Source organism: Opisthorchis viverrini, assembly GCF_000715545.1.
Source record: "Opisthorchis viverrini unplaced genomic scaffold opera_v5_51, whole genome shotgun sequence".
NCBI classification, from domain to species: domain Eukaryota; kingdom Metazoa; phylum Platyhelminthes; class Trematoda; order Opisthorchiida; family Opisthorchiidae; genus Opisthorchis; species Opisthorchis viverrini.
This window is the reverse complement of record NW_008751707.1, coordinates 977,856-1,003,861: the sequence shown is the minus strand read 5'-3', so window position 1 is coordinate 1,003,861 and position 26,006 is coordinate 977,856. Positions and strand designations below refer to the sequence as shown.

The 26,006-nt window shown below is 42.4% G+C and overlaps 1 protein-coding gene across 1 annotated transcript in view; it reads left to right on the top strand.

Annotated features, from left to right (window-relative positions):
• The window catches only part of T265_03524 (hypothetical protein), a gene marked incomplete at both ends in the record, with an annotated part of 88,252 nt that overhangs the window by 12,726 nt on the left and 49,520 nt on the right, over window positions 1-26,006 (top strand). The window contains one exon of the mRNA XM_009168036.1: window positions 1,442-1,622. Coding sequence (XP_009166300.1) covers window positions 1,442-1,622 — 181 coding nt within the window. The remainder of the gene's footprint in view (window positions 1-1,441; window positions 1,623-26,006) is intronic.

The following is a 26,006-nucleotide window of genomic DNA, read 5'->3' as shown; positions in this document are numbered from 1 at the left end:
GTGATCATCATGACTACACAATCCTAATGTAATTCACTTAAATTGAGTGACTGGGGGTCAAGGATTAAAGAAGAATTTCCAGTGTTCAACTGGTTGGTGAGAAATGCCAACATTTGTCCCTCATACTTCGGCTCGTTCATTGTCCACTGAAACGGTCTTGTACTACGACTAGCAGCTTTTTTCCGGAAAACACATAAATCGGCCTTGAGCGTACTCACTTTTAACAAAAAAGTCAATGGAATATTCCAAGAAGGGACAGTTTGGTTACAAGCTTCGGACAGAATCAACCAGAAGGATCATGATATCTAGGGTTACCATAATTTTGAGAGACTTACCCCATCTTGACGTAAATTTAGCGCCTTTTAAATTCGCGCAGAACGCAATGGACAACATTGAGGGGGAGCCGCTGTCAGATCATAGTAACAGCGGATGCACGCTTATTCAGCTATTAGGTCTACGCAGCATTGTAGGCCAGCAAACCGCGTTAAAAAATAGGGGATCATATATACAGGGTGTCTCATAATAGACGCACACATAGTACCCATGTTAAAACTTTAACACCAATTCAAACATTTATCATTTTTCATGTGGACATACAGGCATTATGGAGGTTTACTGTGAACAAAATGGCATTACAGATGTTGAAAAAACTGCCCCTTTCTTCCATAACTTGTTGGAGGCGGTATGAGATGTGAGAAACAGCACGTTTAACTTCTTCAAGCATCACTCGTACACACTCCTCTTCAGTTCTTGCTCTTTACTCCACCGAATTCTTCGGTTTATTTTTGTGATATACGCGAGCCTTGATCATCCCCCAAAACCAATAATCCAGAAGTGTGAGATCGGGTGACCTTGCGGGGCAAAAGTTCGGAAATCCACGAGCAATGCCTCTCATCAGAAAATTGCTCTTGGAGTAAGTTCTCACTTGGTTTGAGTAGTGGGATGAAGCACCATCTTGTTGAAAGACGGTCGATGACTTCTTGTGCTGCTTGAGTTGCGGGATAACATGTGTCTGCAGCATACGGAGGTAACTGTCGCCAGAAACTGTAGCATCAAAGAAAAATGGACGCAGGAGACACTTTGAGGAGAATCCCATCCACACACAGAGATGAGAGGAATGGAGATTAGGGGTGAGGTACTCGTGAGGAGCTTCACGGGACCATATCACCCAATTGTGCTTGTTGATTACGCCATACACAGAAAGATTTGCTTCATCGCTCCATAAAATGTTGGAAACGATTTCTTCATTGTCCAGCAGCCAGTTAGCGAACGTGACAATTTGCTGCTTGTCTTCTTCCGTGATGTTTTCTAATAAAGTGAACTGATACGGGTAGAGATGAGCGTGGCGTCTCATAATACAATGCACGCTGGCGCGGGGAATGCTGGTCAACTGAGACACCTGAGTTATTGACAAAGATGCCATGGTGCTCTGGGACTGAAGTTGCTCGACGGCATTCTGTACAATGGGCGCTCTTTCATCACTCAGAAACTTTCTCCCTTTGCCAGGAAAATCCAATACAGATCCAGTGAACTCAAATTTCGCAATCAAGCGTGTAATGGTCGACACGGTGAAAGGATCTTTGATGAGACCATGTTTGGCTTTGTGACCACGAAGTGCAGCGGTGGCGCTTTCACCAAGGGAATAACAAAGTTCCACAATTTCAATGGTTGTACTGACATCCATCGTAGATGGAAAAAATGCCAACACTCGCACACAAACCGCCCTTTATGTGGCTACTAATAATGAAAGATTTCGTCATCCTTCCTTACCCAATCAAATTTTACGTCTATCATGAGGCGCCCTGTATGTAGTTCCCCAAGTCTCCTCAGTTAAGGATGCGTACGCTAAGGAGGAACTCATTAGCTCTTTAGACACAAACCGTTATGTGGCTACTAATAATGAAAGATTTCGTCATCCTTCCTTACCCAATCAAATTTTACGTCTATCATGAGGCGCCCTGTATGTAGTTCCCCAAATCTCCTCAGTTAAGGATGCGTACGCTAAGGAGGAACTCATTAGCTCTTCAGCAGCCAAGGTAGCTCGGTATGTTGGGGATTCTAGTCGGAATGTCTGAAGGTTTTAATCCGTCCAGGATTTTAGAGGTGCTTTCGTCCGTACTTGCGTGTGCCTGGAATTATGATGTATGGAATTATGGTACATTCGGACGAATCATCATATACTTATCCTGACTAAATCATCAGTCAACCAACTCTACATTCGCCTGACTCTGAAGCTCAAACAAACAGTGGATTACACCTTGTCACCATTGAAATCCAACTCTAACAGTTCGCTCGCCAGCATTGATCTTTCGGTCTTTTCCCGCCGTCGCCAATCTTCAATGACTGCTTATAATATCAGTTTGGCATCTGGTGGTATCTAGAAAACTTTTGGTTCGTTTTCACGTGACAAAATTGTCAGGGCCACCAAGGTTTTTAAAGTACCCTCAACACGTGGTTTGGTGAATTATACAGCCCCGTAAGAATGCTTTGCATAGTTTTCCCTTTTGGAAGTTCACGGAGATGCTGGACAGGGAGATCCAATTTCCCTTATATTTTTCATCATGTCGATGGATAAGGTTACTGGGTTGTCGAGACCGGTTTGCCGGTTCCGTGACACCATAGTGGATGGTATTGCTTTCCAGGGTGACCGGGTTTTATGTGAAGAGAGGCTTGAAGCTGCTGGGGTCGAGTTGGGAAAAGTTGGTGTGACGATCTACTTCAGAGGGACCAAAGCATTGGTGAACGTGAATACCGGACAACTACGGTTTCAGTTGAACCCTTTTGTTTTACCGAGGATTTCACCATTTGTATGGGTCCGTCAGGCACCTTGATTTATTTGGGATCTTTACTTTCAAGTAAAAAGTAATCTGCACTCAGGAAGTCTATTTGGAGATAGCTACGTCTACCGAAAGAAACCCTAGTCATCTGGATCCACGCCGGTGGACAACTTGGGGAATTCGATGTTCCAAGCCTGGGTTCTACCATCTCGGTACCGATAGCTCCGCACCACCATTTTTTGTATGGGTTAGTTGCCTACCGGTAGCACCTTACTACTACTGTTGCTGGCAAACTATGCTAGTTTAGTCCACTTTTACGATACAGTCCCATCCATTCGCGGCCAGTCACAGAGACATGAGCCTACAGATACCAGCCAAACGATGAAACCAACATTGGGTATTTTTTCATCAACTAAACGAGTGGAATGGGAAACGAAGAAAACGACAATAGGTGTAAGGTCACTGAATAATCAGTGGTTACCGCTGCCTTACACTATTGAAGCACACAGGATCAATTGAGCATATAGCTGTCCGAACCAGTCACAATCTAGACAATGGGGAATGTTTCACCGGACATTGACGGGGTTGATGAGAACGCATACGTTCATCGATTGATTCAGCTTACGCACTTTACTTTAAGCACCTAAGCTTGAAACTCTCAAGTACCAATTCTTCATTATTCGTGCGATTTTTTCAACTCTAAGATGCCTTTGTACCCAGATTCAGCGGTGGCAGTTATGAATCTATCGACCGTGACTGATAAGAACTTCAGGTCACACCTTAGTATTAAGTGGGTCATAGACCGGTACATGAAGAACATGTCCTCTCTGGTTGCCTCTGTTAACATCAGTCAACTCGTGATCCTGTTGAATAAGGGTTTCTAGTTATGTCCAAATTACTCAGTATGTTGCTCTAAAGGCTCACTCAAACATGGAGCTTCCTGATGCCGTCCTGGTGGGTATTCGATTTTACTGAATTTCTGGGACCATTTTGTCTTGAATGGAATACGAGTCGTCTAACTTTAACTGCCTTCTCCAACAGTATACTGGTTTTGAAGCTATCTTTAAGTTTCTAGAAAATGTAACAAACGGGTCTTTAGTGGATCTTATGATCCTCATTATATTGGCTCCTTCGTTGATGAAAGCAAAAAAGTGTAACACTGACGGCCCAAGTTCACAAGAGATCATTCCTATGTCAATGCATTTTGATCATACAGCGAACGCTATTCAGAAGTGCTAGTAGTCGGCTCTTCGCTGTCGTATAGTTGCAAGTTTTTATCAGTGTCACGAATTAAAAAGTTCGCCATGCAGTTGGATGGTTCTAACCAGAAAACTAATGTTACCGACATGTGCAGGACATTTTAAGGATGACCGTAACTAGCAATAGGCCACGCTGACTATGGTCGGCGAACGGATTGGTCAATTGACCGACAGGCCAAACTTGATTATCGATTTGTAGTGCTGAATGTCATATTTTTTGTGTAAAACATGTGGATGGTATCATAAGTCGGGAGCTCGTCCACCGTTTGTTGTTAGCTGGACTTTACCTGACACTTAAATGGAATTTAAGGAGGTTTCGGTAGACACACTTCTTGTCGAAACTGAATTAATCCCTGAAGAATGCCACAGCCAAGGGTGACTGCATAATTCGGCAATTCCGAAGGGAAAGGCAAAGTGAGTTGGCATTTCAAAGGCGCTGAGCTCACTTGATTTCTACAGTTTTTTTTAGCGTGAAAGAAATTTCGTTCTCTTTGAGGCGTTCAAGTTAAAAGAGGGTTAGTGTTAGGGGAAGACTCAACTGAATCTAAGAAACAAACAGACCATCAGTCCAGTAACCGAGCATTTTAGACGTTCCAAAATTTTAGCTGGAGCGCTGTTAACAGGCCCTGGCAGCCCTTATGAAAAATCCCACTTCATTCGTTCGCAAAAACCGTTCTACCGTTTCAAGGTACAGAGTTCGTACGATTTCCCTAACATTCGTAAACAACCATTTGGGGTCGTAGCTTCACCCGGATGTTTTGTGTCCACGAATCTTTGTGTTTCTCACATTTTAGATGGGGTCGAAAAACGGTCTGTAGATTTATTGCTGAGACTCTCTTTGCTTTTGACGCGAAGGCTCAGTCAGTTTGAGTGACTGGATTGCAGAGTTGTTCGAGTTGGAGTGTCAAACAGTCATATCTCTTTCTACCATCGGGCTAGAAAGTGTTAGATATTGGTCAATAGTTCTTGGTTAGTTTCGGTGAAAATTTACACAATTTTGGACAGGATCCATGGCCTTTTTTATATGAACCATCCTAGGGGGATGTTCCTCCTGAGTGTCGTTTGCCATTTTGTTCTGTGTGAGTGGGTTTTCAAGGAAGATACTAATAATTTGGTCGGGTTGAGCTTTATGATGGATTGCCAGACAGCTTTCGACAGACTTTCTCTTCACCATGTAAGCTCGATCACCGTGTTTATATTCTGCTAAAGCATACAAGTGTACGCGATTGGCAAGATGCACTGATTCACAAATCAATGCGAGACTACCGAAATAATGAAAAACAGATTCAGCTGATAGATAGTGAAGTCTCCAGTCAAAATCAGTTCGGTGATTATGTGCAATTTAATGTTCATTCGGAACACGGGGACTGCGTCTATCTGATGAAGGCTATAAAGGGCAAAGCCGAAGTGGGCCTTCGAAGTGTTCGGTCTCTTATTAATGTGCTTCGTCTTAGAAAAATTACTCTTCCTTCCTAACCAAACCCTTTTGAAAGGCTAGTAAAATGAGTCTGCAAACTGGCACAAACTGACGACTCTTGTGGATCGCAAGCAAATCCTTACTTTACTTTTTCGTACCATGACCTCGCTACTTTGGAAGAGGATTTGCTGTGTAATGCATCGAAATTTCACTGCTATTCGGAATTAGTAAGGATCGACTTATGTAACTATTCCCGCAATGTCATTTTTTAATGGCGGTGGAACCGCAAATAGGGTACATGTACCTGGTGCAGGTACTGTGCACCTGTACCACTGGTTTTAAGAAGATCCACCAAAATAACTGTTTGAGCAGCGTAATATTGGAGAATCCATTAGGAGATTGCAGCACAAGCACGGGCCATGTTATCGAGCTACAGTGCAATATTAACGTGGACCTAGTTTGCACAATTTCCATTAGGCACAGTCGCGAATAACCTGACAAGTCTATTTGCGGGGAGATGGGTCGGAGTGATTAAGGCTGAGGAAGGTTGAAGATTGGGAACAATAGACGAACATGGATTGTGGACCTAATATGGCTAACTTTAAGCTGGCCATGGTCTTGGCGATGGCTACGCATATAACTGGATTTGATTAACCCTTCAGTCTTAATACGTTCATTATCTCTGGCTAGCTTTTTTGAGGGAATCCAGGATTCCCGTTCATTTGAAAAATAAAATGTAGATTGATAAAGGCGAGATATATCGGACCGACGTAACTCAGCTAGGAGCCAGGAAAACGCAAGTTTCAAACGTCATTAAGTCGGAGGATAACCATGAACTCAATCGAAAATGCTCCCGGCGGTGAAATGAAACACATTATTTACGGTCAAGGCTAAAAAGGTCAGTAAATAAGGTGATGGGTGAAACTTGCAATCCATGGGTGACTTAGCATGGTGTATAACGACGATTTCAGTGCTCGCTAAGATCTCTTCTCGTGAGGAGAACAGCGATTGGCATCTTACGATCGCAACCATCACACGCTCGTGTAATTTCCTCGCTAGGTTATCCATAACAGACCCAACCTTTTCATAACTTATAGTTCTACGACTACGTCAATTCTGCATGTGTTCAGTTTGCTGTACTTTGTTATGTCATTAGGCCTTGCTGGTGGCATAGATAGCGCTGACTGTTTAAATTCTCATTTCGCCCCAAGTAATCATTTTCCAGACATGTCTTTTGAAGGATGCATTTCCTCCAACCAAACTTCAAGGCCATAAGCTCCCAAAGCACGACTGTTGATCCTTGAACTAGGTAAAGAATGAATGAGCCTAGCTGTTGACCCAATCGGTGTTCAGTCCAACGAACCAAATTCAACATCCCACACGCGCACAGATGATGTCAGGGCTGTCAGTTAGTATTAGGCCTTCTCTGCCAAATGGGCATTGAATAATCCCGGTGTTCTCTACAGTAGATCGATGCCTGACAGTTGGTAGCACGTGATTTTGAGGCCGTGACAAACTGAATACCGTATCCGCTTGTGAAAACGAATGTAGTCACGCAAACAGTCGAAGGTTAAATTGGGTGTGCTAAAATACTTGCCTAACTTTTTTACTGCTCCGCTACTCTCCCGGCCATTACGCAATCTGGCATATCTTTCAGTACTTTGGCACAGTGGCGATTCTTCAGCCCACTAGGACACCACACTACTTTGTTTTATTACAAAACTGCATGTATGATTTCTAGACTTGTGTGCTACATTGAAGTCTCATATTCATTTGGTGACAGAATGCCTCCAACAGGCTGAGCAAGAAAGTAAGGATAGAGCGGTCCTCCCTGAACCTTTGGGTGGGTCAGTCCTTACCTGAAGAGAAGAAAAACGAACCATTAAGTTTGCGTTTAAAAGAGGATAAGCACCTACCTTCTCCTCATGCACCCTTCAAACGAAAGCCGAACCTCCGTATTTCCAGCTTGCCCTCCGTCAAAAGTCCGGCCCAATTGGGTGGGCAATGGCATCGTAAATGTGGATCCAACGCCCACAAGCTTTACTCAGGCCGTTTCATACAGCGGACTTAGGTTTCATTTACTCTAATTCTGTCAAATCCATTCAGCGGGAAAAAGTCGCTTACCTGTTTTGACCTACTGGTGTAACGGTGTCTGCTGCTGGTGGAACGTGGGTGTAGTATCTGGTCAAAGCAGTTTAAAGTGCTCTGCCTGCATCTGATAGAAAAATGACGAAAATTCTTGTACCGTTTGGCAGGGTTTGTCCAATAATGTTAGCTATTCAAACAATGTTCAGAAAGGCTCAGAGGTTTTACTGAGAATGTTGACCTCTGTGCAAATAAAGTTTGTGATTTCGTGTCCGTCAGCAAATAACCCTTTGCAGAGAACAGCTCTCCCATTGATGGGTCTTTTCTTCTCACTGAACCATGCTTTTGTTCGATGGACTAGTGTGGGTGAATATGACCTTCTCGGCAGAGGTTGTGGAAGCGGCCGAATTTCTTGGGTGTTATGGGTCAAACTAATTTCCTAAGCAGTAATCATCGCCGGCTCTGACGTATTGCAGTCATGGTAAGTGAAGCTCCTTTTTCTGCGCAATGGCATTGGAATTTCGAATTTTTTAAGTATCGCCCATGCCTTACGCAAAATTTTTGAAATTCCTCTTCATCACGTTTGGGCATTTGTCAGTGCAGATGAAACCCTAAGCTTCCTTAAGCAAGGTGTGGGGAAACAAACTGAGGATATGGAACTCTGGGAATAAGATATATTTAATAGTGGCAAATGTGCGTTTCATCGGTAGCGTGGAATACAAGGCTTCACCGGTAAAATAGCACTCACTCTCCTGACAAATCCATCATCGTTAGTGAACAAGAACGTAAAGCGCAACTCCCGGTAGATGTATCATAACAAACCAAACAAAGGACCTATTCAAGCCTTGTTTGGGCTATTTGTTGACTAGTCATAATGTGCTAGTAAAGCATCATAAATACATGTTTTATTTGTTAGGATCATGTTTGACCAACGTATTATTTTTGTTTGGGACCCTGGCAGTGTGTATAAAAGCTGACACACATGCCCTTCAGGGTCCAGCTACATAACGCGAGGTGGGAGGGATTGATTCTGTGTTTTTCGTTTACTTTGGAGTTTCAGTGATCGTGTTCCAAAAATTTGCTAGTTACGTTCCATTTTAAACAGCCTGGCATGTTTGATAGGTACAAATCACTTTTAGAAAAATTTGGAAAACAGTCAGTGGATTTATTACTGGCTACATGTCACTTTCGGTACAGCAGTTTCATCAGGTCCTGCTTAGGTTAGAAAGCTGACCGAGTTTCACGGCAGAAGGATAACCGTCCAGAAAGATTCTCTCCCTACCAGCAAGCTAACTAACTTAGTGTCTATCGTCGACCAAGGGATTTTGTTTATTATCAGAGGTCGAGCATGTGTTACGGTTAATGGGTGAGAGCGAAACTCCAGTCGTAATTTCAATCAGGGTCCATTATTCTTTGTATTCAGGGTTGCCTATGAAGAAGATGAAACAAGCTTTTTCACTAGTCTTTTTCAGGCTATGCATACACGCCAGGAAAGTCGACTGAGTCCGCTCTTTTAGGTCACGTTTTATTGTCCTCTGACGATAGATTTCCCATTATCTTGTATCACAATCGATGTGAGTGACTAAATAAGCCGGATTATAGTAGATTCGCATGGCATTCAGGCACAGATTTTGGTGACAAATGGAATGTCCACCAACATATTGCAGTGAGAAGTTCGATTTGTAGTTCACTGCTATTGATTATGTTAATAGCACATGAATTTGTAAAGCCACGTATTTATACATGATATTCCCTCTCCAGTGTATTTCCTTGGCATGGAAACAACTCCCATCCAAATGGGAGGTGTTCTACGATGGTATTTAAATTTTTCGGCATTAGTTTTAGCTTAGGATAACACCTCAGAAGCATCTGGCAGTGGTTGCGAAAAACAGACCGACTCGTGCGCCTTCCATTGAAACACTTTATTACCCCTGACGAACAATGAATTGTTCGGCCTTCAGTTGGCCACCTGTTGCCGAACTTCAACAGAAATGCGAACTGTGACTAAGAAGCCTTCTTCGGTCTCAGAAATCCCGGACTCTATGTCTACTCAAACTTCTTATTGATTCTGGTCCTGACAAATCCCACCTGCTCTTTTCATGGACAGTGGTGACTTCCTCAGTCACTACCTATCCAGCCTAATTGCGCCTAGCTGGGAGAAAGAGTCGCAAACAACTGGATTGAGTAGATAACAGTGAATTTATTAAACTTATGGCTCCCGCTTTGGCAAGGCGAAACCCTGATCCGTGAGCACTAAGCAGGCTTTAGACTGGGTAGAGGCTTCGTCGATCCCAGCCTCATACTCCGTCCGTCAGATAAACGCCATGTATGTCATATACATACATATACCCTATATATAGCGCCATATATACCATATATATATATATATATATATATATATATATATATATACGCTCGGTCAGTGCCATTAACCACGCTCGCTCAACAGAAGATGCCTCAGAAGTTTGTGAACTCAGTCCGGTCTAATATTCTCATATTTCTGGGCGTGTGGGTGTATGGTAAGAGCTTCCCTACAAACGTGCCGCTCGACAAGGTTGTCCACTCTCTCTGTTCCTGTTAAACTTTGCATGGATGAAATAACGAAGCGAACGCTGTTCAACTTGTTGCTGGTGAGAACCTAGTCGTCAGCTCACGCAGACGGGATTCATGGATTACGCGGATCGTTCTCACCTTTGACGATGAAGGCGAAGTACAACTTTTAAAGAATAAACTGATAACCATGGAACCATCTTTTAGTATATGCCTTGCACCTCGATAGTGCAAGGTTATGCACCAGAACATGCAGCCTCTAGACACTGTCCTTGCACTTCAAAGAGGATCACAGGAGGCTGTGGCAGTGTCTGGCGAGCAAAAGTGTCCCTCCCAAATTTATATCCCTTATGAGGACACTCCATGTGAGCTCCTGTGGGCGCGTACGAGTATACGGGGATCCTTCGACTGAGTAGACTACATCCAATGACGTAAGAGAAGGCCGCCCTTTACCACCTTTCCTCTTCAAATTTGTTATTGACGTGCTTCTTGAAATTTCTCTGCCTGCCTCCGAACCCTTGAGGGTCGATATGCTCCCGGGATGTTCGCTCACAGACATTGAGTATGCGGACGATATTGCTCCCCTTGGTTCAGATCCTTCGAAGTTGTAAACCATTTTAGATAATCTCTCTAGTTGTTCCACACGGTTTGGCATGCGCTTCACACCTGCAAATGTAAAGTGCTGCAATAAGACTGGGTTGGATCAAACCCAAACCCGATGCCTGCAGAAGAGCCAACTGAGATGGCAGATAAATTCGTTTACTTGTCCAGTGTTAGAAGTACCGGTAGACGGACTGGAAATGGGATTAATTATTCAGTCGGGAAGTCCATGGCATCTTTTGCCACTCTCCGATACGTATGGTGCCGACGTGACGTCAGTTTGTACCTCAAGGGCATAGCTTACACTGTGGTAGTGCGATCCATACTGCTCTATGAAAAGAAGACGCGGTCTGTACGCGCAGACGACATACGAAAGGTGTCAGTGTTTGACCATCGGTGTCCCCGAAGGATTAGTCGGGTCTGGTGGGAATCGGTAGTGCTGAGGTACTCCAGATGGTTCTCGGGAGAAGGAAATATCCCGCGATATATGAATTACGCATACTTCTTGGGTTTAGCTGGTTAGGCTTTCAATGCGTACCTACCCAAATTCCAAACTAACCGAACATGTTATCGCCTCAAAACCATGCCTGTATGTCCCACATTTTCCCACTCTTTTCCACTTTCCGGTGATCGAAACTGTAGCAGCGGGAACCAGTGTGCACATAGCATGTGGTTTATAGCTGATAAATTAATTGGTTGATTGAATTGTCTTGGATGGGTTCGGTACGATCCTCCTGTTTGGACACCTGATGATACGAAATGCCTTGATGAAGCGATTCTTTGTGGAAACCATGACTTATAAGAATCTTTTCCCAAGCAATATATATAGGATATTTGCAATGCGCTTTTTTGGTTAGTTGTTAGAATGCGCCAGATACTCAACGCTTAAATTCCGTAATGGAAAAGAGCCGATGTAATTTTCGTTAGTCTCCTTCAACTGATGTCATAAGTGGTAGAAACGGAGAATAGTTGTGTAATTTAGCTATATGCGCAAAAAAGCCATTGAACAAAGTATTTTGGGACGAATGAGCCCTCTAAGGTAACAAAATGCCTATGAATCACGCCAATCCATCTTGTTTCCAAAATCGTTAACTACAGGCACTGTTTTAAGTGTTGCAATTTCAAACAAATACGGCTGTCTGAAAATTCTACGGAACACTGTCAGCAAAACAGGCTTAGTCAAACAGATCCCACTGATATATCAGGATTGCTTGCCAGCGGTAGCTACGAAATCAACCCTTTAATGTGATGGTCCCTGTGACATTTCCCGATGCAGAGTAAACCATCCATCTGAGGAACCAAAAAGTCTGTTTTATTCGGTCCAGAATAGTTCGCTTCTTCATCCAGAAGGAGGGTTTGCATTGGGAGAATCTGATACGTACGAATTCGAATCCGCCTTTAGTGTTTTATGTGAAGTGAGTGTTGCACTTTCCTATTTTCCTTTTAGCACTATCCTCAGTACAACTTTTACTTATTGAAGAACGCATCCAACCTAATTATCAATAGCAGAAGACTGAAAACTTTGCAGCCACTTGGGTGTAAATCTCTAAACATCACCATTTGTCATATAGCTGTTTGGCTGATCCATATCTAGATCATATGGGCAGTTGACTCAATGTGTGCTACTTTGTATAAGTGTGACCCTATGCCTAGGTTGAACAAAGTATTTCACGAATTGGCTTACGTCTGGTCACTCATCTGGGCCGAAATGTTTTGAACTAATCTTGTTGCTAGTGTGAATCGCTACAGCTGAATCAGTTATCCACAGTTCTCCTTAAAATCCGAAACTTTGCGATTCAGATATCATTTCTAGTCAGAAAATATACCTTTCACTGATGGCAGTGATTATTGGGGCTAGTGTTCGTTAAGTCGCCTCCCTTTTCTGTATGTAAAGATCTTGATCTCAGAATATGTTTCTGTTCAGGATTAATGCGACGAGGTTCACTTCGCTCTGGTAAATTTTTGTGGCTTATAGCCATCGTTTGTTATGCCCGTTTCTTCTTTACGCAGTACGATGACGCGTGTGTGCATATGATTCTACTTGACAGAGCTATAGTTGCTGTCGTAGAAAAATTCAGCACCGTCAGTCACATGACGCTGATAGCACATCAGTCTATCGACCACTGTGTCAAGTGCGGGCTATGAATACCTAGCTGAATACTGGACCCGGTGTGTGAATAAGCAGCCCTACCATACTAATTGCCATTGGCCATACCTCAGAAGTATTTTTCCAACAGATTTAAGTAACTTTAGGTTCGGGATTGGGTTCTTGACGCTCTTTTGATTCAGTATTTTTCAGTGATGTTACGATCTCCTTAGATGGGTTTACATCTACTGTTTACTGCGGTTGTGTACTTGGAGTTTTCGTCGATACCTACAACCAATATGCACAGATTTGAACAAGAAAATTCAATTTCTATGGACTTTCCGATTAGCACAAACTGTTTTAGCGCTATTGTGTGGAGATATTCAGCACCAGGCTCGTCTGTCGGCTTGATACATCATCTCCTCTATGGAGGCATCATTTTGACGACTTTAGGGTTATTTTGTTTTAAATACAGGTCTATTTTTTTGATCTAAAGAGGCTTCAGCACACTACACCCCTGACTTCCTTCCCAGAGGAGGAAAGGTTGGCTGACAAACGTTATATAAGGGATTTCTGCTGAGCGGCATTATGGGTTATTTACACATAGTCCACGTCAGCATTTTCTGATTGGCTAGCCGGAAAATGCACAATGCCCATGTAAACGTTCAGTTGCATTTAAGTCAAATCAGGTCCTGAAGAGATGGACTGGCAACTTAAAAATTACAGTGGAGTTGGATTAACTATGACACAGATTTTATGTTGTATCTAGCTTGTTCAGCTTGAAGCGGTGGCCTGATACTACATAGTAACAAGTTACTGTTGCATACGGGTAAAAATGACTTTGGATTTTAAAACAGTTAAAGATTAAAAGGAACGAGTGGAGTTGTCGGGCATTGGATTGAATGCTCAGGGCTTTCTGACCATAGGTGCACTTATTAGCGCATTACGGGAACCGTAAAACGAGGCGTAATTCCTTTTGTGACACACAGCAGAAAAACATTAAGCTCAGGTTTTGGGGACACTAAAAGTTCTTTCATAGGGTACGTACAGCCTCCTGATTTTGAGTACGAAATTCCAAACGTTTGTTCTGGCGAATGTGAACTCAGTATGGGTTGACGATCCACGGTTACTTGTAGTGGTTAGTCCCAGATACTTCACCTAGTAAACTTTAGAATACAAGTCACAGCTTGGAGAAGGGGAGGGGCGAAGGGTATCAGGCAAGTGGTTATGTGGTCTTCCTCGAGTGAAAAAGAATCCTGAGCCGTGAGATTTCTGGTGATAGCAAACTCTCCTGAGACTAAGCCCGGCTTGCAGATTCAAATCAACATCTGTCATGTCTAGTGTAGGACCGAGATTTTTATTGGCATATTTGAACCGGGTTATATAGCGGCGATAAGCATGCTGCCAACATATAAAGTAGAGAATAAGAGGGGAGGACGTTTCCGCTAGAGAACACCCATTTGAGTCGAGGATCAAGTTGAGCAAATTAGGTTAGAAATCTGAATTAGTCACAATGGAGCAGGATACGACCTACCCCTTCACCACGTTTGTTAAGAAACTGCAGTGACACTGCTTTATGGGTGCTGTTAAACCCGTTTGTTTGACTCAGGAAGAGTTAGAGAACCGCCTTGTTATTATGGCAAAGTGAAGAATTTGTTGTGTGCGCCAAAGTAAGTGGTGACGTATAACGTCGAATTATCCTTCGGCTAGTCAGCTGACAGATAATAGAGTGGTCATTCTTTTTTTCCAGAGCTCTGTCTTGAACAGTTTCAGAGATACATCTATGCACAGATAATCTACGCAAGCAGGTGTTCAGTACTTGAAGATACTCTTTGAAGCTCCTTGAAACTCAGCAGCTTTTTCTAAAAGTGAGACGATATCAGTACAAGCACTGAGAAGTACACGAGCTCGGTAGGCTGTTCGTACACTACGTCATTTTTAATGTTGGCTATGGCTTAGTTTTTTTTTCAAGCGAGAAAAATCGGTGGTCAATAGCTGTGCCAATGAATTTTAAGTTGAATCAAGTAAATCATGTTTAGAACTTGAAAGAAACTACTCAAGAGTTTGCTGAAAAACCCCGACAGCCCAAACACCGTTTAACCCTTTTTCGGGCTCATCCGGTAGACGCAGTCCTCGGATTGCCGTCAGCCTTGTGAACTACTTGAACCCAAATTATACGAAATTTGCTGAGTACACCCGTTTAAACACCAGTTTGATTTTCAAGGGCTGTTCAACTGAACTCCAGCTGGATATCATAAACAAGAGGTTCACCTGGGACTCAACTGTGTTTCTCCTGAAAGCCAAATCGATATGAAGATGAGCGCACTACGCAAATTTCGCACAATTTGGGTTGAAACAGAATAGAAGGTTGACGGTAACTCGGAGAATGCGCTCACCTGATGAGCTCGGTGTGGAGGAGCGAAACCTCTCATAGGCTTTCAAGGAGTTGTAAACCTACTTGCGTGTAGTTTGTTTCAAGAAAATATACTGCGATACCTCGAATGTCACACCACCTGAAACACGAGTCGGCGTTTATGTAGCTTATTCGTTTGAACAACAACCTGACAAACGGGAGATACATCTGTGGATCATTTGAGTCTTCCATTAAAACCCAATTGGTATGCGAATAAGTATGTTTCGCGAGTGTTAAAGACCTTTTCGAAGGCACCATAAGTTTCGTATAGGGACCTTCTACCAATTGAATAGCCCGGTCTGGCTTGTGATCCCTCTTGTGATATGTTCCCTTAGCTTCATTGCCTTCGTTTCACTTCTCTTGCGTAAGTCGAAATTGTTTGAGGAGTGGTGACAAAATCTCTCGACACTAAGTTAAAGGAGCACACAGGGGGAAATGAACTCAAAACATTAATTACGCTAAAAAGTCAGACACCCGCTATTTTTGAACGTATGATAGTATGAAAATCGCAAAATCAGTGCCCCGAAAGCGTACTTATCTTTGAGCTGGTGTTTCTTGTGAACAGTACTGTCAGTCAATACCACCCTGGGGCTCTTTTTTTAAATAGGTGATTGACTTTGAGCATGTCTCTAGACAATGTGATAGGAAACCTACCTGTTCATACTGATATCGCCCGGTAATGGTAGACACATGGCCAAACTCATCGTCAAGATTCTATTGCCTCTAAAGAAGATGAAGATTGAACAACCCGAGAGAATTAGGTTACTGGTAAAAGGGGGAAAGCTCTTTGTCGCAGAGTGGTCTGCTGGAAAACACCAGCTAAACAGTTACGGACTATGGGAGAGGAAAGTAAAACTCTCACGTGCACCTTTTTTTCCAAAAAAAAAACGAATATCCACATTCTCCTTGAACGCGCCTTCCTGAACTTTCCTGGATATTCATGGACTATCACGCAATTGCAAACGAATGCTGCAAAGTTGTTCCACAAATTCCTTAATAAATTTCACCTTCCACTGAATGAAGGCGGAGTTACAAGAAATCCACATACTACTAGCATGCACCATCAGTAGCATCCACGGTTACACCGGTAGGGACATAAAGCAACCAATACAAGTACGCAGTTAGTACAATGAGGATTCCCTAAAATTTGAATAAATAATGGTGGATTTCGCCAAACGATTGTATGTGTGAGAAAACTGGACTGGTAACTGCTAAGTAATCGAAGTTTGCAATCCAAAATCACACGGTTGCTTTTTTGTGAGAAACGCTATACAGACTATGTAGGGAACCAAGTCACCTATATAAATAAAAGCTCCACTTCTCTCTTACGCGACTTCATGGACGGCTAGCTCCAATCTGATCGTAGCCATCAAGTTGGATGCTTTCATTGCAGATTTCAGCATTCAGCTAGCTTTGATTTTCTAATTTTCTCTTCGGTTAAATAGTTCTGTCTTCCAGGCGGCGCACGGGTACTGTTAAGAATCACTAGTGGCATTCTGTCGAGATATTCCCGACTGCTTGATTTCAGATTACCAGCACGGCTCCTAATGTCCGATTCTGACGGGTTTCTACGTGGTCAAATTATTCCAAAGTAGGATAAATGAATATGGATATCGGGAGATGGAGGGTGTACATATGTGGGGACGAATATTGGAACAGTATTCCAGTCAGAATGAAGCATTTTTGGGCCAAAATTGTGATACGCATCATGCAGAGTGCATGGTTTAGGAGGGGATAAGTCACACGGATGCTTGATGGGATGCTATCAATTAATGTTGGCGATTATTAAAGGATTAAACGTATAATGATTTAGATGGCGTCGTTTCGTATGCAAGCTCTTCTGCCAAATATCATCACTTGGTGCATTCTAGTTTTGAAAATGCCTTTCCATCAAAACCTATGCGATTTGAACTCATTGCTGAGTGTTCTGATCTGAATAATTATGTAGTACAGTGTCTAGTAAAACCTGATGTATTTTCAGACACAGCAACTCCACTCACATCTTCCTTTTTTCATTTGATGCCTACATCTTCTGGGCATAACATCCACTTTCATCTAAATGCGAAATCCGTAAGATATAAAAGATGACAAACTCCAATGCACGATTCAGCTAGAATCACTTTTCCAACAACGGTTAGAACTTTTGAAGAAAAGTGCCTGGAACTTCAAACGGTGAAGCTTGCTTACTTAACTACTGTACGCTCGTATAGCGAGTTGCATCCGGCGCATGCGTACCAAATTTTCACTTTGGCGTCACATATTCTGTGAACACTAGTGTTCGAATGCAAATTATCAGGGTTTCTATGAGATTTTTTCTGTTCATTCCTTAGTGTTCATTCCACAGTTTAACATACGAATCACATGTATATGTTTGAAATAATTTGAAACGGAGAAAGCTTGAACGTTCACCACAGAAAGTTCATAGAAGGCCGAACTTTCGAGTCTCCTGGCACAAAGCCTTAGTGGCAAAAGCCCTCCATACGCTTTCTAAAGAAACCGTTCGATCCAGCACTCTTTTGCAGTAACAGGTTTTTCACGATATTAAAGCATTTGAGCCTCAAACTAATAAATAAAGACAGTCCTTAAGAATGAAATAAATTTTGGAGGACATCCTACTTTGGCGCAGCAGGTTATATGATTCTTATTAGCACGTTCGTGTCCATGATTTGTTTTAGTTGTTTTCGGAAAATGTGTCAAAATCGAAGCCACGGAAATCAAAACATTATGTCCTGAGATACTTGATCATCACACCTTTCGCGCAGATTGGGGTTCACCACGTAGATGTGGCAGCAAATATATCCTGATTATAGGGATGAAGTGCCCACTCCACTTAGACCATGCATCGAATTTGTTAGACATCAGGTTGCTTATGAATGCACAGCCACACTTTGTTCGCGACTTACAATATTTACTTTCTAACTATCACGTGTAGATTTCAGGCGCATGAATTTGCAAATATCAAGTTCGGGAGTTATTGGGATCAGGTATTTGAACATTCCGTCAGTATCAAGTAAGCAAACTCAAATAAACTGGTTGAGAAGAATATTTTATGCGACGCAAAGGAAACGTCACCATTCCTTGTGGTGTTACTTTGCATGCATTTTTCAAATTCAGATTGCTACCTGGAACTACGTGGCAGCATAATTGCCAAGCTGTAGTAATTTGTGCTATCAAATCTGATTAACCATTATTCACAACACACGAAACTCAGGGTAGCTTTGTGCAAACGATGCACATTTTTCAGCTCACGGAGTTGAAAGTGCATTTAGCGGCAGCACTTCATACCACACAACGTTCTCTCATGTGTTACATGGGGGAGACATTTTATTTAGAGGATAGGGGATGCATTAGTTATTATTGTGGTAGGGAAGACGAACAACGCTAGTAGTGAATTACTCAAACGAAGGCTAACTGGATACTCATTCTGGTTTGTTTGGTGAGCTTAGAAAACACAGTGTAAAATGACGCCTCTCATTTCAGAGAAAAGCTAACGTGCCTCATTCACAAGGAAGCCACGGAGGATATCCCCATGATTTGAAGCAAGCATATACTGTATAGGCTAACCAACAAGCAAGCAGTGCAACGGAATTCCAGACTTCCACCCGTTCATCTTGACAAAACACTACTTAGAAGACTTCTGAAAACATTTTGACAGTCCATGGCTGGTTTTGCTCTTTTCGGAACTCATCAGGCTTGCTCAGCCCCAGAATTTTTGACATCCTTAGTTTTTGCGGCTGGCACAGTCTACTCAACTTCAGAGTAACTTTGTGTCAACGGGAGGCTCAGATGAACACCAGCAAAATCTCGTTTATGATATTCTTCAACTGGATTTTCCGCACCAGGGACACCTCATATATTCTTACCAGAAAATGTAACAGTTGAATTCGCAAAACGCACTGATGTGGTGTTAAGTTGAGACTTAAATAAATTCCAGCCAAAGCCCTCATTTTTATCACGTCACGTCTGACTGCAAACTGACCTGAGGAACACTACGGTTAGAAAACATGATAGTGAACCCAAATGCTGTTGCACTTGATTTGTACTCAATTGATTGCAGAAATCCTTGAGAAAGGTTTCACGTGGCAACATCTTATTCAACTACACGGTTTTGACTAAAAATTCAGTGTCTTACAACGCATGGCGGTCAAACGTTTAAGAGAAATCCGGAACATCTATTAACGTAGGCTTGTCTTGACGGAACACAGTGTTCATAAGTTTGTTGAAGACCCAGAATGCACCTGACTGATGAGTCAACACAAGAGCCACCCCGTTCATGGGCTGTCGAAGAGTTTTCAGCAATCTAATATATTGTGTGTTGCTTCAAAAACAAGTGGACATTACAAACAACTTGCAGTCTGCTTGCTCTTTGTTTACTACACTTAGGTCGGAGAACTCTCTTTGGTCTTACACAGTGTACGGGATCAACCGGTATCTTCGAGCACAGCTGCAGTGGACAAGTCGGAAAAGAAACAGCTGCCTAATGGGTGGTTGAGGAAACGTTGTTCCCTTATTTTATAAAATCAGCGTTGAAATTCAGGGCGATGTCAGGCAATGCGAAGTAGTTAATCCATGCCATAGATTTAGAGCACTTAGCCATACACAAATTTCCATATTATCGAATAAAATTATTTAAATGACGACATCATTACAACTTCACACTGTCCAAGGTATGCAAATCTTAGCATCACCTAACGTTGAAGTATCACTTTACCGGACCACCGCCATTCATTTGCATGATAAATAAAACGTGAATTTAGCGCCTTTGTAGTGTTGACTTGGCAGTGGTGTGAGAAGGCTCCGCCAGGTTTTTGATTTGGTGAACACATTATTTACGTGCCTTTTATATGTTTTGCTTGACTGATTTCCTGGAGTACTCTTGCATTTTTGGATTACTCTTGCATTTCCCACAACTAAACATATTTAATAGAGTCGTAAATGAGAGTAGGTAATGCATCAGTCAAAACGAGCAGTCTCAAAACGGCTCTAGCGGAAGTGCAGTATACTTTCTGCGGAACCAAAAAATCAGCCTTTCAGACGTAACCTCGTTAAGCCTATGAGACGTTTAGCAACTTTGTTTTACCTCTTTCGCCTGTATGTCCGGACGATAGTGCCAAGCACATTTCATTCCAGAGTAAGTACTGGCGATTTCAAAGCCCGGTAGACAACGAATAGAATCCCATTTACCAGTCAGGATGGCGTAGTCGATTAATCTGCACTATTGCTTTTGAATGTACTCTGTACTGGGTTTCTGGCTTTTGTGGTTTGGACATAAAACCATATATTGGGCTAAACTAATTGCCCACCGATTTCATGCCAGCCGGAGCAGAAAATTTTTCTCTACTTAATCCTTTCCAAATATCTGAAAGGTTCGTTTACTGTTGAAAGTAGCCATCGTTTAATTGTGAAAAAAATTGGTCATGCGAGCCTTGGTATCATAAAGGTTTATTGATCTAGTCCATCAGTAAACTGAGTGAAACCGTTCTGAAGATAATAATCTGTGACGCAAGACTTTTTACAATTGAGGAGAAACACTGTGTTCAGTCGATATCATTTAGTAGAGTGGTTGGGCTGAACACTTTCGAGTGATATAATATCATTTTGGAACGGACAGACGTAGCTTTTTTTTCTGTGTACGCTACTTAGGGTCTGTTTTTGATAGTGAGAATTGTGCTCGGGATATGAGGCAGTTATCCGATGGGGTTTTCTCCGATTGGACCGCGCCTGAGAGTTCCCATGATTGCATAGGCTAGGCCTCGACAATACCCGACAATCTGTCGTACGCTCCGAAGTTTATTGGTTTTGGCAATTTATCAGGCGACCGGTAGTTCATAACGGACAGAGTAGCTTTTTTTTCTGTGTACGCTACTTAGGGTCTGTTTTTGATAGTGAGAATTGTGCTCGGGATATGAGGCAGTTATCCGATGGGGTTTTCTCCGATTGGACCGCGCCTGAGAGTTCCCATGATTGCATAGGCTAGGCCTCGACAATACCCGACAATCTGTCGTACGCTCCGAAGTTTATTGGTTTTGGCAATTTATCAGGCGACCGGTAGTTCATAGTTCGTACCTGTTTTCCGGCACACCTTCCCGTTTTTTGAGGTCAATGCTAGCTGACATGCAGTCAGCCATGGTTACTACTGTGTTGTGCAGTTGCTGGTGCACTTCATTTGACTCGTCACAGCATTCGGAACCTTCACTTTACTTGAAGAATCGTAAAGAAAGCTGTAGAACTTCCAGCGAAGGATGTGCGTTAAGAGTCTTGGGACAGCTGCCTCGCTTGTGAGTACAGCAGATCAAATTTTTGCTAGCCTTTCCTTCACTACAATAATGAATTATCCCACCGGTTTCAACACTCGCTTTACTGGTATCCACGAATGTTAGTCTACGTGAGTACGTTTGGTTTTGGTGCCATATATGAGCTGCGCAATGTGTGACTAAAATGTGGGGGCGTCTGTAACAATAGGGTGAACTTGACATGCTCGCAGATGATGATCTCCGGAGAACAAGTTCATGGCACTGTAGTTAATTTTCTTTTCATATTTGCGACTAGTTCTGGAGCAAACAATGTATTTTGTTGGCTAAAACCACTCTTAAAATTTTGCACACATGCTCACAACAGAGTAAGGTGGTCTGGTGGAGTTTCCTCGTCCTTTCACGAGGTTTGAGATGGTGGCCGTTCGACCGATGTCTGTAAATATGGCTACCTTTGGGTGCTTCTGGAAATAGTGGCTTTTGTGAAATTTTACTTCAAACCCTTACTGAAAATAGTGGATAAGAAGCCTGTTTTTCTAGAAATATTAGTGTTTTAATGGAAGTGATGGTAAAGAAGACCACCAATTTACATGATCAGTCCTACTACACTATTGTACTATTATCATGATTCAAGGTAGCCGCACAGTTTTTTTGTGCGGTTCATCAGAACTTCTCTTAGTTCGAATAAAGTCAAGGACATTTTCATGCTCCTATTAGTTGATGACGGGTACACGTGCCACCAATGAGTGAATGGAGCAAAATGGCATTTAGGGATTCATTGGATGATGTCAAGAAGAGCAAGTCAACACATGCTAATCATAAGACTTATGGTTACGTTGGAGCACACTCGTGCGTTCACCTTAAGAGAACGAGTTCAGTCACACGCAGAGGGTTGGTTAATGGACCGCCAACTGTAACGTCATTCGCAAATTCACAGGTGATGTGGAGTCTGCGTAGTAGGCGAAGAAAAAGAAGTGGTTTGAAAGGTCACATTTAAATTTATCGGGAAGGTTAGAAGTTTGTCGTTGTTGCATGCAGGTGGTTGGTGGAGTAATCACATGGGTCGTTCATCTAGCTCCACCAAAAGACCACGGCAGTAGAATTTTCTGATTTAGATTTTAAAAGCATTCACTTAGCCCGAAAAAGAAGCCACACTCTCTCGTTATCTGGTTTCGAGACGGTAATGGAGGTCTCGACATCATTTTTCAGGGTGGTTGCCCGTATGGCACTTGCAATTCACTGCGTATGTGTTTACGTAGGGTATATGTTCTGATCGTTATTTTCACGAATGTAAAATGAACAGAACTGCAAGCAATCTGCTTTTAGCATACTTCCTTCTTCGAAATTAGTGTTATACCGACCGGTATCTCAAAATAGGAGACCTTAGAGAAGAAGGAGCCATCTTCAGAGCCTATTTTCATCACGTTGTACCGTCTCTTCCAAGTGGGGAAGAGAAAACCAGGTGTGTTTGAGTTGGCCATCACGGCACTTTAGTCGTTCTATCCAAGGTGTGTGTCAGTTAGGCATTTACCAATTTGCTCAAGGGGGTAGATTTTTGCAAGCACAAACACGGCGTTCGTCGATATACTATTGGCCTAAGTTGTTTTAATAACCATCTAAACAAACACACTGAAAGCAAAGGATTTTATCCTCCTTCAAGTATAAGAAATGACTATAAGGAACGTCTATCAAAAAGGGCTGAAACAAGATAAGAAAAGGGTTCGTAAATGACTGTTGGTAAATAAGAATTTGAGAACTGTGAGCATTTGAAAAGTCAGAAATGCCAAAGTGCACAGTAATCATAAAAAGGGATGTGTCAAACTAGTATCAGAAAATAGGTAGTAGCACTTGGAAGCATAACAGTGAAGGGGGTGATTAGTACAAGATCACTGGCGTATACTGAACTCATCTTGGTAGTAGTGATCAGCAGTGCTAAAAAATAAAATGAATCACTTCAGACATTTCTGACATGGATTGCTGAAAACATTCTATGAAGAAAGCTTTGGGGTGTTTGATGCACTGAGGTCACTATTTGAAGGAATACTGAACTTGCCCCCATTTACTCTTTGTCATGAGAGTGCTTACTCTCCTCATCTACCTACCTGGTCTTCAGCGACCCGTCCATTGGAATAACCGACCGGCTGCGCATGATGGTACATGACACAATTTATCATCTCTGAAACGCCACTAATTCTACGATATTACCTCATCTGCTTGCTTTCGACGTCTAGCTCAGAAATAGTGTAAGAGTGTAATGAAATGGGTGCGAACAAAATGTGTGCGAACAATATAAAACCCGAGGCCTCTTGTCGTCGCTTTCGACAGGCTTTCGATATTAAACCACATGGGCTGTTTTCTTCGAACATTATGTTGTGCCGGGACTGTCTTTTTTGATGAAGACAAATCATACTGCAGCTGAACTCTCCCAAACTACCAGCTTACAGGTGTTTGGTGTGATCAGTTTCTTCAGAATTCTCGAAATACCTAAAGGTTAAAAATGAAACCTGCTTTGTCAGTACTTTTCGGCAAGAGAAACCACCAAAACTGATCCTATGGCGGAATAAAAGTGTTGTCTCATCATTGAAGAACCGAAGTGGATTTTTCAGCTGCTCTAAAGCAGGTGGACGCTGAGAAAATGTAGTTATAGTAAGACTAGTTTTAGAGGTCTCATTTCTTTCAATCTAGACATATGGTGTGCTCTGTTCAGTCTCAGAAAAACGCTAAATTTCATGGACTGGACTATACGGTGGTTCTCAAGGTGAATTAGACTTTTTCGTTCAGGAGTAATTGTGTCCGATATAGTTACATCCACTAAGGTAAGCTTAGGAGCAGGGTATTTTCCAGATTATTTCAAAGACATTTCTGGAGCAGATAAATTGTTTCAAGAGATAATTGGTCTAGGATAAAGTAAACAATCACACATGTCTCTTTTTCGAGAGATGCGAAATTCTGGTGCATGCTTATAACCGGGAGAGTCAGTGCATAGCCATATGCAGGTCTTTTAGGCCAAAACTATCTATCACAGGCATTAACGAAACATGGAAGCAGCCTTCGTGATTGAGGGTTAAAGAGTTGCGGTTCCGGGAATTTACAAAGCAGATTGACGGGTGAATACAGTTCTATTGGACCTGGTAGGCGAAAGGTTATGACGGCACGCAAATATTTGTATCAAACATAACAAGGTACGCAAGTCGTTAGATTAACCAACCGGCACCGACTAGCTTACACTTGGGCGATAGTGAATGAATTATCGAGGTATTTTTCTCTGAGGCAGTTGACGCATTACACTCTTCGCAAATCAAGTAGTGCGTTCCGCCAAAAAGGCGACATCTTATATATCGTAATACTGAAACATTCGACGGTAATTTGCAGCACATGCCGTTGGGGTATATCGCAACCGAGGAATTCAGATTTGATTCACTTGAGTCACCCGTTAAAATCTTTTATTCGCAAACGTTTGTATTCCGCTAGATGAGTACTATTTGATGTTTAAGTAGGAAGTGCTGAATTGTTTTCAGCAACTCTGAATTTCCATAAGAATCTGAATATCAGCCATTCACAAATATTCCAGTGCAACCGTTTCTGGTAAAACGGTTAAAAAATCAGCAAGCCCATTATATATATTTTTGCGCATTATAATGCTAAGTTGGATTAAGGTAAATGTATCGGCCGCTGCGGGGGGTTGTGGTCGTATGTACACAGCACTACATAGAAGAGGCATTACGTACGTATGGATATTTCGGTACTCTTGACAAAGGTTCCTTATATATTCTGACCACCACGCTGGTGACCAGATGACGAAATAAATTCGAACCAAAATATAAGCTTTACCACAAGTAAAATAAACGTCTGATTTAAGGGTAACTGTAAAGAAACATAACAACCCTTGGTTGGATAATTGTGCCTTTTCCCAATAAGCAGGAGAGAAACAGACCATTGTCGAATAAATAGTAGGCGGTTGACTCGGTTCTGTCAATAGGTTGCCATTGACGACAGAGTCAGAAACGACAGATAACCTAATAACTTACCTTCGGATCGTAGGGGCTGTCGCCATTACCCATAAACGTTTAAAAAAGGGAATTTTGATCCAATTATCTTACCGGGTGGGCTAAAGTTTACCAACAAACTACTCTTCAACATGGTTTTTGGGTTTACTATCTTAACTAACTGATAACGGAGCATTCCTTCTTGGAGAATTCTTATGATGGAAATATGCGAAAGTTGGCTGTGTTGAACTACTTTTTGGAAGCATTCGCTGCTGGAACGCATTAATAATAGAAAACTGTCCTAATGTAAATTCTTTACACCTACCTCGCACACTATGACACATATCAGTTGAGTATTGTTTGCGGAAGGAATGTCGGTGTTGACCTCTTCTAACACCAAAAGTGAGTAGTCTATTCGAGGTTCAAACAAGTCTCGACATTATTGTTAGGCAGGAATCCACGCGGATCCCACTACACCGCACGTCTTTAGGCGCTGCTACGGCCGAGAAGCCTGGCCCGCTCGAGGTTGGCCCAAAATTCGGGACGCTTGCCGGTCCGGCATCAAGACGAGATCTGATTGGT